At 36.8% G+C, this 14,110-nt stretch overlaps 1 protein-coding gene across 1 annotated transcript in view; it reads right to left on the reverse strand.

Moving 5' to 3' along the window:
• Nucleotides 1–14,110, reverse strand: part of COG5 (component of oligomeric golgi complex 5) — a 191,061-nt gene that overhangs the window by 66,519 nt on the left and 110,432 nt on the right. The window contains exons 8-9 of the mRNA XM_019631601.1: nt 9,149–9,310; nt 7,100–7,199 (exon numbers count right to left, since the gene is read on the reverse strand). Coding sequence (XP_019487146.1) covers nt 7,100–7,199; nt 9,149–9,310 — 262 coding nt within the window. The remainder of the gene's footprint in view (nt 1–7,099; nt 7,200–9,148; nt 9,311–14,110) is intronic.

Raw genomic sequence — 14,110 nt, forward strand, 5'->3', positions numbered from 1 at the left:
ACAAATACTGTATATCACTTATATGTGGAATGTAAAAATAAAACACAAACTCACTCACAAATACAGAGAACAGATTGGAGGTTGCCAGAAGCAGCAGGTGGAGGCTGGGGGATGGGAGAAATGGGTGAAGATGTTCAAAAGGTACAAACTACCAGTTATAAATAAATCATGAGGATGTAATGTACAGGAGGGGTACTACAGTTAATAATATGGTATTGTATATTTGAAAGTTGCTAAGACAGTAAATCTTAAAAGTTCTCACCATAAGAGAAAAACTTTATGTTGTGCACCTAAAACTAATATAATGTTATAGGCCAATTATATCTCAATAAAATAAATATTTAAAGAGTTTAATACACACTATTAGGATTCAGTAAGGGAGATTAGGCCTTTAGGAATAAAAAGAAAAGTCTATGGGCTCTCTTTTGTTGTTGTTGCCAGGTTCCCAGTTAGGCTTTGTGGCAGAAAGCCTAGATGGCCCTAATCCTTCACCCCTCTCCGTGTCCACATCCTTGGCTATTTAGTATTGCCTGTGGATGGGCTGCTTTGGTGAGCCAGGCTGAAGGGGATGCTTTCTCTAGCCCCTGCCTTTCACAGTGAGATCAAGCCCATGAGAGACTTGTGCAGGATCAGAGACTCACAGACAGAGTACTAGCTATGTTAAGGCCAGCCCAGGCCAGCAGCCAGCCTGCTGTGAGCAAACCCCGCCTAGCTCAGCAGTCACCTGCCCGCCTCCATCTGCCTGGGGAGGAGGTATCAGTGATAATGCCTGCTGCCTGCCGCTCAGGTCCTGTGGTTGTCTGTTAGGCAACATTCTTGTAGCAACAGAAAACAAATTCAGAGTTTAACAGGCTTTAACTGACAACTTGGAAGTTTTTACTTTTTCCTGAGAATATTTCCTACTGACAATAACCATTATTTAACATTTCTCTGTCTTCACTATGGCCTCGGGAATCTTCGACAAGCATGACCAACTACTACTGACCTGGCACAGCACGCAGAAAATCAAGCTCTCACAAGTCAGGGAAACAAGTCAGAGCTATCTTAAAGAGGAGGAGGAATGATCCTAAAATAGCCCAATCTAAGAACACACAGAGGTAAGAGAGAGTGGAGGCTGTCTAAAGAATCAAGAGGGGTGGCCGGCTGAGTGGCGTGTTGGTTAGGAGCTGGCTTAGGACGCCAGCTCTGAGCAGCAGGGCCCCAGTTTAGATCCCACATGTGGGCCAGTGACGCTGCGCCCTCTACAGCTAAGATGGTGAACAGCTTTTCCTGAAGCCGGCGACAGCGTAGGCAGCAGTGAAGCTGCAGTGGGCTGCGGTAAAGCTACTGTGAGTGGCTGGCAGCCGGCATGAGCGGCCAAGAGCCGCCATGAGCGGCCGTCCAGTGGCCCCCCGCGACCGATCTGCCTCACCCGGGAAGTGCGGGAGGAGCGCAGTGATGGTGCCAACATGGGCCAGTGGAACGACATCCTCCACCACTGGACTGAGGAGCAGGGGGACAGCATCTTGTCTGTTCCCCTTCCCCAATTCCTCAACGCTGTTCCCCTCCCCCAATTCCCCAATAAAATCTTAAAAAAAAAAAAATCAAGAGGCTAGGTAATCCAAAGGGATCAGTGTATTTGTACTAAGCTAAAGTGTATTTGTCCAAGAGAATCTACTGATCTGCTTCATTTGTTTGCACATACTATAAAAACTCTTTCTAGTGATTTCATATTTTAAAAAATCTTTATTTGAATAACACAGATTATTCTCCTATGATATTATATGGAGCAGTATCCAGGTGGATGACATTTAAATCTATATTAAATAATCCTTTTAAAACTAACAAAGTACAACTCATGTTTCTGTATCATTTAAATGTCGCACATGTACATTTTATTCCATTATAGGAATGCCAAGTCTTCAAATTACTTATGAAATTATACAAAGAATAAAGTGTATATTTACAAAGCTTTAAAAAACCCTGCTGCCATCTAGAACTATTAACCTCATACACAGCTAATGACCTGCACTGAAGTTGAAACCTCCTTTAAATGTCATTCCTATTATTGTTTCAAATGGTCTGCAACCTAATTAAATGCCAATCTACTTTCTTACAGTTTATAATATTTGACATTTATACACTAAGATTCTAGATGTCATTCCCTGAAACCATCAAATAATAATAGTTATTTTTGGAAAATGTCCTGACCGTTTACCTTTTGAAAGGAGTACTTATATATGCCTATAATTTTGATATCACAAAAATTTATAAACCTATAAATTATAAGACAATTCCCTTATATATTAATATTTAATTTCCTTTTAACATACAGAAGACAAAAAAAATTATTCAAATTGCCATAGCAAAGTCCAATGACACTCTTCTAAAGGTCATATTTCAAAACCACACAAATTACCAATACATCACCATTAAATAATCAATTTGTTCAGCTCAATCATATACATCTATAGGTGTTTCTGTGTATTTTGAACATAAAATTCTGCTTAGTAAATTATGACTTCACAATTCCTGTCAAGACAAATGAATACAAATTTTTAAATGAAGCGAGTCTAAAAAATTACACTGATCTCATTTTCACAAAAGAGCACCTTGAGAGCTGATATTCACATGACACATACTAAATTAAATACATATTAGAGGAAGTAAACCCTATTGTTTGCAAATCACATGTGAGAATTGATGGCTAAATCCCTATAATTTCTAAATTAAACTACTAAACCATGTAAATATCTGTTATCATCTGAAAGTTTATATTCCTCCAATTCATATGTTGACACCTAATGCCCTAGGTGATAGTATTAGGAGGTGGGGCCTCTGGGAAATGATTAGGTCATGACAGTGGAGCCGTCATGAATAGGATTAGTGCCCTTATAAAAGAGGCTTGAGAAAGCCTTGCCCCTTTCACCCTATAAGGTGCCATGGAAAAGACAGTGACCTATGAACCATGCATAAAAGAGGCTCTCACCACATCGAATATGCTGGCACCTTGATCTTGGACTTCCCAGTCTACAGAACCATAAGAAATAAATTGCTGTTGTTTATTAGCCACCCAGCTTATGCCATTTTGTTATAGCAACCTGAATGTACTAACACACCATCCATTAAGAACATAGAAATTAGGGCCGGCCAAGTGGCTCAGCTGGTGAGAGCATGTGCTCCTAACAACAAGGTTGATGATTTGACTCCCGCATGGGATGGGGGTCTGTGCCTCCCCGCAACTAAGATTGAACACGACACCTTGAGCTGAGTGTGGCCGACGGGCAGCTGGATGGCGACTGGATTTGGAGCTGAGCTAGCTGTGCCCTCCACAACTAAGACTGAAGGATAAAAACTTGGCTGTTCCCCTTCCCCAATTCCCCAACACTGTTCCTCTCCCCCAATTCCCCAATAAAATCTTAAAAAAAAAGAACACAGAAATTAAATAAACTATGACACATAAATAAAATACACTATACATATATTAAAACAGTAGATGTAGATATCTATGTCATATTGTAAAGTGAATAAGTAAATCACAAGACAGTATGTATAGCACAATCCCACTTTTCTTAAATAAAAAAGAAAGATGTATTTGTGTCAAGATACAAGAGAGTTTTAAAGCTTGGTCTAGAGTCAAATCTGAGTTTGAATGCTAGTTTTAATGCTTACTATCTGGCATTCTATTTTTAGCAGTCTATACTGGTCATACTACTAACCTTTCTCAGCCTTAGTTTCCACCTTTTATAGTGGCAAATATTGTTCCTTCCATTTCATAGGACTGTTGTGCAATAAATGAGATAATACTATAAATGCTTAATAATGGTAGTTATTTTTATGGCCCTACCCTAACCTTAAAAAATGAATTCTAGGGCCGGCCGAGTGGCTCAGTTGGTTAAGAGCTCGCTCAAGAGTTTGAGCTCTGAGCAACAGCGGTTCGAGTCCAGCCCGAGCTGAGCAGCCGTTGAGCTGCCAACAGGTAGCAGGATGGCTCAGCTAAAAAAAAAAAAAAAATTAATTCTCCGGTATCATTTAAGAGTCAGAAAAAAGAATTTAGGAATTTGTGCCTATACAAGTTTAGGATTGTATGACACACAACTTTGATGATTAATAACAGAAAAGCCTTAGAAAAATAATACATATATACATGTGTAATGATAAAATAATTTCAGATTGTTATAAACAGATACCGTAAGTATACTTTATATGTTATATTCGAGTATACCCTAGAATATTAAAATAATGAGGTTGAAAAGAAACAGCATATAGTTTTCATAGACATGTGGAAGAATATATCCAAATATATATAATAAGTTTAGATGACCATAACAATGATACACAGAAAGCACCAACTTGAAAAAAATCCTTTTATCTTGATGTGAATTAAAGCTATAGGTAGGTGTATGAAAATGTTCTGATAGCCCAGAAGCTTCCGTAACTAACCTTTCAGGAAATAAATTTAGGATCCTGAGAAGCTGCTCATTCTATATTTCAAGTTTTGTATTTTCAAGTCACCCTTTTTGAAAACATGCTCACTTTAAAATTCTAGCTTTTCTTTATCTCACTGCTTGAACATTCAATTAATGATCTGATTTCTGTCACTTTTCAACCTGCTGGACCTGAGGTGTAAATAATTTACACATAAAAAGACTCCTTCATTTTTAAACTTAGATATGATACCAAATTTCAGGTCAACATTTCCGTTTACAGACCAGATATCCCACATAAAAATCTGTTTCAAGTCTTTCTCCTACTAAACACTTACTTTGGCTATTTTCCTCTAAATGTTTTCAGTGAAATAACTCTAAAACAATAGGAATATGGCAAGATCAAAGAACAAAACAGGTCAAATTAAAAAACATAAAGGAGTGGCAGAAATATTGTTATTAACAGCCAAAAAAGAAGAGTTAAACACTAAAATGTTCCTTGTCATTAATCAATAACATATTTTAAAAGTAAAGCAAATAAATGGTGCTTTGTACTCTAAGTTAATGCTTAGGCTTTCTTTGCATGCTAAAATAAAGGCTGAAAAATAAATTTACTTTTGAAAAAAAATTCACTTAAAAATTTTTAAAGTCAATGACTTTCTGTCATCCTTTAGTATAGTATGTTTCATAGGCCTGAGTAATTTAGGGTCACAGACTATTTGACTAACAGTATCAATTCAATCAAATGTTTATTGATATATTTTACTTTTGTCAATACCTTTTGCCATTATTGCCTTAGCTGAAGTCACAAGTTACATTACCACTGCTTCCTCTTGCCTCAGAAAAGCAAAATACTTCCTACCAATATATGCTGCCTCTTCCTTATAATATTGTCCTTAGGTAGGACCACCTCGTAAGCATTATTTTCCTGACATTTTCAGTAATTACAGTAAACTACTGGACATAATACTGAATTTCATTTTTAGAAATAAACCATGTTTTGAAAAAGCAATGAATGTCACAATAAAACTTCTATTTAAAAAGCTTGAGAGAAAAATTAGTCATCAAATCGAGGCAGGATTTGTAGCCTAGGAAATTGGCACCCTCCATCCCCCCTCCACGGTACAACGTGAGGTGCTTCACTGGTTACACAAGTAGCAAAGTGAATGTATCCAGTACCTGCAGCTGGAAAAAAACAAGAACCAGTTTCTTCCAGCTCAGCTGATCCCTATGATCTGGACCTGACCTTTAGATAAGTAAAGGTCATTATAATGTCATTTGCATTGCAGTTACTACACTCCCATCATGCATCTGAAGCCATGACAGTTCCGAAGGAGCCGAAAAAAGGAAGAAAAAGCATGAAACGGAGGGTCCTGCCCGGGGGAAGGAGACAAATGAACCATGTCAGTGGGACGTTACCAGTTCCCCCTCCGGGAGGGGTAAGTACCCCTGACTGCGGCTTCTTCGCATGACTCTTCTCTGAGTTTGCCCATACTTTCCTCTCAAATGTGTACTTTCATTTTCAATAAATCACTTTCGCTTTCCTGTATCTGTCTCACTTTTGAATTCTTTGTTGCGTGGATACAAGAACCCAGTCACCGCTGCTCTGGGTTGAATCCTTTCTTGGACATCCCCATGAACCTCCTGCAACGTAATTACCTACAAAGAGCTTCAAAGGTCTCTGTACGGGCAGTTTTCAATAAACTAAGTTTACAGAAAAATGCTTCAAATTATTTGTGAAGGCTGCAAGAACAACTGAATGAAAAATAGCACCATGTTAATATGCAAACAAAACCTGGCCATCCTTTGGAGCTGAAAGTAGGAAGCCTCATGATATGACTTATCATTAAGGATCATTTTACACAAACTCCTTCAGTTCAATTTGTTACTAACCTCCTCTAAAAATTGTTACAGAACCAACTGGAATACTAGGACATCAGTAAAACCAGGTTACTTCATTTTATGATATTTCAGTTGAGGGAAGTCAGAGACACTAAACTGAAACATGGTTGGCTACCCTATAAAGATAGTAGAGGTATCAGATTTTGGCACATTCTCTAAAATTTCTCTATCAATGACAGTTAAAAATACTAAAGCCTTATTCTTTAGATTTCAGTTAGCATATACAAATATATAGTATATAAACTAGTTAAATGTGTGCTTTTTAAAACAATGTACAGAATTAAGATTATGATTCAGTCATATAGCTATTGTTTTAGTGTTAAATAGAATAATTTTAGGGTTAAACTTCCATGCTCTGGGGTCAGACCTTTAGAAAATTAATCAACATTTTTCTATCACAATTTTAAGCACTTCACTTCTTCCAATTGTTTTCTAACAGTTCAAGTCAATTTCACACTAGGGAACAGCGCATGAATATCTGGATTGAGTGGTCACATGAAAGGGGAAATTAATCAATAGGAAATAATTATATATTAAAACATATATAATTAGCCCAGAAAGTGGCAAATGCATTTTTTTAAAAAGGCTTATAAAACTCACCTGCATTCTGAGTAGTAAAAGGACCATTTTTAAAAAATAAACCACATTTTTTTCTGGTTTAGAAAAAAAAAAGTTTCAAAAGTTCACTAACGTAAAAACGCCAGTAAATTCAGTCAATTCAATATTTATAGTCAAGTACTGTATAGTTAATTTTAAACGCAATCACGAAAGTTTACAGGAGTGTCACTTACGAGCTGCTCTGATTTTACACCATATAACTGGATGGTCTTGGCCACATTTTTTGACACAGCTAACGTGAGGTTTGCATCAACAGCAGCTACATTTAGTTCACTGGAGAAAACAAAAACAGACTTTAATTATTAACAGCATAATTCATTAACAAAGTAAAGAGCAACAGCAACATATAAACCTAAACCCAACAAGCAATAGAGTGATTCTTTTCATAGATTTCACTCACTGCTTCCAAGAATTGGTTGCATTGTTTCATTTTCCTTCCTACATTCAGCATTAGAAAAAAGTGCTTTGTGATGACGTGGTTAATGACCAGTTTCTCATTAATAAAAGGACTTCATTTGTGGGTTCAGGCTGTGATTAGAGAGTAAATTGTGTCCAGATTTTAAAAGTAGCACTTTTGAGAATACTGATAAGTGCAATTAGAGACACTGCATATCACAGACATCTGCAAGGAAATGACAGCTCTTGAATGGAAATTATGACCTTGGAAGGACACAGGCTAAAAATATAAATTACACATGACACATAAAGATACTCCGTTTCTATAGGAATCATGCCAATTTGAGCTATGTAGAGCAACTTTTTAAATATATCAAAACTATAACAAAAATTTAATTTAAAAATTTAAAATCTGAATTCTTAAAGTATTTCCTTGTCATGGTTATTTTCAACTTTAACACTGAATTAACTGGGGCAACTGAGCTGACTGCCAACAACCAAAAACACTGTTTACGAAGACTATGGGAAGAAAGCTAAGAGTTAAAAGTTGCATGAAAACCTACATACTAGTAGAAAGCAGGAAAAGTAATTATTGTCTCTGAAGTAGCAGAATAAATCTTGGCATTTACCACATTGTTTATGAAGAAAATAAAGGACTTTGAAACAATACTGCATACTTTGCATGACAAAAAATGCCCTTTCATATAATAGTGAGACCTAATTGTACTAATGTTCACTTTAAAATCTATGAAACAGTGACATAAGTATGCTTCCTTAAGCTGCATATCATATTTGATTACAGTATTGTCAAGGGGCACGGAGGAATGGGAGATATGCCTCTTTAATATTTCCATAAGCAGATCAAAGCGATCAAGTTGAATCCAGGACTATTTCTGTCACTACCATGCTAAACAAACAACAAACACATTAGGGTAAAAAATCTAGTCAGGACTTTGGAAAGTCAAGGAATTGTGGAGAGATTTAGGATCAAGATATTGGACAATTTCGACAATGTATAGGTATGTCTGAAGCTGGAGAAACACTTCTGTGTATTATATGTGGGGCTTTTTAGTCTTATTCTCACATGACTCAGAATCACCACTGTCAAATTTGTAGTCTAAAAGAATCTAGACATTTCTATACCTTGGTCCTATATTGCTTAACTACTATTCGACTCATCAAAACGTTCATCCTAATGTACAGACCTATTGTTATGACAACTAAATTAGCTATGACAGGAAAGGAGATAAATCTCAACTGCAAATTAATCTGGCTAACTGTAAATGTCTAAAGGCAACAGTATAATTACATTGTCTGCAAACATTCAGGTGGCACCTCCGCTAGGATACCTTCCCTTTTGAGAGTTTGAAAAGCTGTCACATTCATTTAAAAAGCTTAAAATAGCAGATGCAAATAGGCTAGTGAGGATTATAATCCTGTGTATGCCATGAATACACCTTCTGAATTTAAGATAAAAAACATTAACCTCTATGCTTTAGCTTCTCAATTTATAAAATTATTTTCATACTTTCTTTCCTGTGTAATATTAGAAATTTACTATGGCATAAAGAATTAGGTCTACTTTGCATCACTGAGAAGATACAGAATAATTAGAATAAACTATTTTTAGTCTGTATTTAAATGGTTTTATTAATTGAAATCTCAAGTACTTATTTTACATGCACTCATTCACTGCAAAGCTCTTGATTTAATTGCAGGACTAATTACTTGAATAATTTGAGAAAAATTAAAAATGTACTGCTATCATACATGACTAACGAACATGGCAGGCATTTTATGACATGAATTATATAACAAATACATACCTTGCTATAGTTTTAATGATACCTTCAAGTTCATCTGCAGAAGGAGGATTACGACCACCAGGGGGGAAAACCAAGTTGATAGGATCAAAGAGTCTGGATAAGGATTTTGATAGATAAGCAGCCTCAAAGGGTTGCAGTGAGTCTTTTAAAGCCTTTTCTGGACTGTGGGAACAAAATGTATTAAAAATGAACTTAATGTCATATAAAACTAAATGCTACTGTATCAGGTTGTAAGTACCTTTCTTACAAAAAAAAAAATCTCCTAAATAAAATGTAACTCTATATGCAGAAAAGAAAAAAATTTGTTTAAAAATGTATAAATAGGGCTGGCCAAGTGGTGCGATGGTTAAGAGCTGACTTGGGATGCCAGAGGGCCCCAGTTCAGATCCCACATATAAGGGCCAGTGACACTGCCCCCTACAGCTAAGATGCTGAACAACAGCTCAACCTGGAGCTGGGCTGCTGTGAGTCAAGGGCTACGGCGTAGGCTGCAGCCCCTGTGGCAGTGGGTTGCCATGGGCTACCGTGTGTAGCCAGCAGCCAGCGTGAGTGGCCAGCAGCCGCCGTAAGCGGCCTTCCAGAAGCTGGCAACTGATCGGCCTCGCCCAGGAAGAGCGCAATGATGGTGCCAACTTGGGCCAGTAAAGCAACGTCCTCCGCAACTAGACTGAAGAACAAAAGGACAGCAACTTGTCTGTTCCCCTTCCCCCAATTCTCCAGCACTATTCCCATCTCCCCAATTCCCCAATAAAAATCTTTTAAAAAAAAAAAGTATAAATATTGTTGGTAATACATTTCATAATTAAACATTTATTAAGGACTAACATTTTGATTCATAAATAAATCCTAGATATAAATGTAATATAATATGTACCAGTACCTACTGGAGTGAGTCTGTCGCTTGAATCTCAAAAAATAACCCTGTAAAATCTTATTAATTCTAAAGGGGCTATGCCTTTACTTAGCAAATCCTGTTTTCATAGCATATGGAAGCTTACACATGACAGGCAAGCCTGCAGAGACCTGCTCCACTAGCTCAACCCCTTTCACCCACAGCAACCATTTCCCACAAAGCTCACTGACTGAGAAGGAAGCATACATACAGGTCTAGGTGTTTATCAGCCTTCCCGCCAAAACTGTTATAAGAATGAGGACAAAAAAAAAAAAGTATTTGTGCAAGTCCTACAATCACATAAATACTCCCAATTGAAGTTTTAAGCTAATTTGTTTTACAATATCCTTCACAAACTAAAAGTTAACCTATTAAACACTTCTTTTCTCCTTGGTCTTCCCATGTTTTCAATTGTCTGTGCCGATTTTCATTTAGCAGTCCAATTATTGGGTCTTACAGTTTTCCTTTGACAATTACTATCAAGAATCTGTAACTACTATTTTCATCTGCTTTCTTATGCCTATAATTAATTCCGTATCTTCTCACATCACATCTATGATCCTTTAGCCAGCCCTACCATTGCCTTTTTTTGTTTTTTAATAAACCCCCTTCATCCTAAATATTAACCTTGAAAGCAACTGACCTGCTCCATCACGTATACAAAACCTGGCTTTCTCCTTTCCCACCCTTTCCGATCAACTGACAAGACCTGGAGGTCATAACGCCCTTGACTCCTTCCTAATTCCACAATTATCTCAACACTTTCTCATTTAATAAGTATTTCACTCAACACATATTTACTGATACTGCTATGTACCAGGCCCTTGTTAAATGCTGGGAAGATACAGATTAAAAGTGCTTTCCAGTCTAGTAAAGAAATGTAGGTAAAGTGCTAACTATAATAACTTCTATAATAGATGAAGATAGGCCAGAATGGGAACAGTGCAGAACTAGTGTCTAAATCAGCCTGAGTCAATCTTCTATTGAAGTCCATGCCATTTATTTAAATGTCTTCTTTATGTTTCCTCCTGTCATTTACTAACCTTAAGAAGCTTCCCTCTTCCATAAAAATTTCAGCACTGAATTATAAGTACTAACACTCTCTTCCTGTTCTCCAAATCTGCAGTAAGGATCCTTGAAGGCTAGTGTCAAAATTGGTAACTTTTCTAAAACCTGTCCTATTAGAAGTCTACCTATGGAGCTCCCATGTCTGAACTGTCATTTTGAACTGCTCCAATTCTACTATCTCCAAGCTTGAAGACAACTTACCACGCCCCACAACATCCAAACTTAATCTCCTATTTCCCTCCCTCCTACAAATACTATTACGTCTCTATAATTTGCCAGGTACTTCCTAAGTGCAGAAAATGCAGCAGTGAAGTCAGTTAAAAAAGTTATCTGTCCTCTTAAAGTATACAGGCTAATGAGAAATACACATACACACACACACACACATTTAAATGAGTTAAATATGAAATACGACAGAGTGATAAGCTCTAAGAGAAAAATAAAGCAAAGAAGCCAGAGTGAATATGTTTAGGTCTTTATCTCATTTTTTCATCCAATTTTAAATATGATAAAGTAGGTGAAGGTCTACTGAGAAGGCTCCTGAGGGAAGAGAGGGAGCACACAATACACATTTGCAGGGTAAGAGCTTTCTTTCTGGGAGACAGCACCAAGTGCAGAGGCCTGAGAAGAGGCTGTACCTGGCCGTTTGTCAACCAGTTGGAGGAGCAGAGCACTGAAGTGATAGGACAGTAATACAAGATGAAGTCAGAGAGGAAACAGAACAAACCCTGCCAGGCTGTGTATATCGATCAATAAAGGTGCTGGAGTTCACTCCCAGGAACTAGATCTTTGATCTTCCGGGATCAATACTGCAGATCCCTTTCCGATGCTCGCTCTCCATCAGTTCACCAGGCTAACGCCGTTCTTTATCCACAAACATTTCAAGGTGCTCTCATTAGCATCCTGGTTTTTCTAATTCTCCTTCCTTTCCAAGCTTTTACTAAGAAAATTTTATTCAGATGCTCTGAATCTGCAGCTAAGCTGCCCAAGCATTGCAGAGAAAAAGTAAATTGTATCTATTAAACATTTATGTAAACCCCTTAATTTCAAGAGACCTGAAGTTATTAACCTGAAATTCTTCCTTTGCAGTCCTTCTTCTCTAGGAGACAATTTGCCTCCACACTAAGACCAAGACCACCGACAATGACCTTCGTCAACTTGGCACTTCTCTAGCTTTGCTTTTTCTTTGTAACTTCATTTATCCCCCTGTGATTTTCCTATTATCTCAAAGAAAAAAGTAGCTTTATTCCTTTTTTCATATCAAAACTTCTTAGAAAAATTGAATCTACTCCCTCCTTTCCCATTCTTTAAAAAAACTGCTTTACTGAGATATAACTCACATATACATGTATTCATATACAATTTATATTCAGTTCAACCATTTAAAGTGTATAATTCAATGGTTTCTGGTATATTCACAGATATGTGCAACTATCACCACACTCCAACATTTAACCTCATACCCTTGAGCTATAAGATTTTTACCCACCTAACCCCATCCCCAGCCCTAAGCAACCACTAACCTTTGAATCGCTTTGTATAGGTTTTGCGATCCCAGCCTTTCATATGAATGGGACCATATAGCATGTGGGTTTTGTGACTGACTTCTTTCACTTAGATGTTTTCAAAGTTCAGTCATGATGTAGCGTGTATTAGTACTTTTATTTCTTTTTATTGCTGAATAGTATTCCGTTGTATGGTTATACCACATTTTGTTTACCCACCTGTCTGTTAATTGGACACGTGGGTCGTTTCTATCTTTTGGCAATTATGAATAATGCTGTTATAAACATTTGTGTATAAATTTTTCTGTGAACATATAGTTGTAAGTTTGCCTAATATGTTTTGTTTTTATTGTGATAAAATATACATAACATAAACTTTGCCATTTTAGCCATTAAGTGTACAATTCAGTGGCATTAGGCATTAATGACAAGCATCCTTGGTTGTGCAACCATCACTACCATTCATCTTCAGAGCTTTTTCATCATCCCATACTGCAACTGTTCCCATTAAACAATAACTCCTGGAAGTCCTAGCCACAACAATCAGACAAGAAAAATAAATAAGAGGCATCCAAATTGGAAAGGAAGAAATAAAACTGTCATTGTCTGCATATGACATGATACTATATAGAGAAAACCCTAAAGATTCCACCAAAAAACGGTTAGAACTGATAAATGAATTCAGTAAAATAGCAGGACATAAAATTAATATTCAGAAATCAACTGCACTTTTACACACCAATAACAAACTATCAGAAAGAGAAAACAATCCCATTTACAACTGCATCAAAACTAAATAAATAAAATACCTAGGAATAAATTTAACCAAGGAAGTAAAAGACCTGTACTTGGAAAATTATAAGATAGTGAAGAAACTGAAGAAGATACAAATAAATGGAATCATATACCGTGCTCATGGATAGGAAGAATTAACATCAAGGCCTATAGCTTCCTTAACAAAGGTCAGTCTTCACCTTAAGTGAGCCTGTCTATTGTCTTTTTAATAACATACCTTTGAAATGTCAGAGTACGATCCTTTTCCAGACCCCTCAGGGAACAACCAGCTGCACCAGAGCAGGAAAACTACAAAACCCCTCATTGTAATCTTGTTCCCCCAATACCACCTTTATGTGTGTATTATAAATGTTAATTGTTAACTACCCTGTACCCACAATGTAAAAGAAGTGTGTGTCTCTCCATTTTACTTTTCATCCAATCCCAGAGATTTCCCTGCTTTGCTTTCTCCCACTCCCTTAATCTATCAACAATGGTTTTCATGTAACCCTCTTTAAGTCTCTTCTTTTGATTCTAATTTATGAAATAAACTGTAAAACTGTCATTCTCCAGAGCATTTTCTTAATCCACTGAGATTTTTGCTTCCCACCAATTGTTGTCAGTTTGGCTCAAATAAACTCATAAAAATTCTCTACAGTTTTGGACATTTCTTACATCAACATTTCCTTTCTTATGTGACCCAATTTTATAACCCTTTTTTCC

The sequence above is a fragment of the Hipposideros armiger genome, unplaced genomic scaffold (assembly GCF_001890085.2).
Source record: "Hipposideros armiger isolate ML-2016 unplaced genomic scaffold, ASM189008v1 scaffold_1017, whole genome shotgun sequence".
Taxonomy (NCBI): domain Eukaryota; kingdom Metazoa; phylum Chordata; class Mammalia; order Chiroptera; family Hipposideridae; genus Hipposideros; species Hipposideros armiger.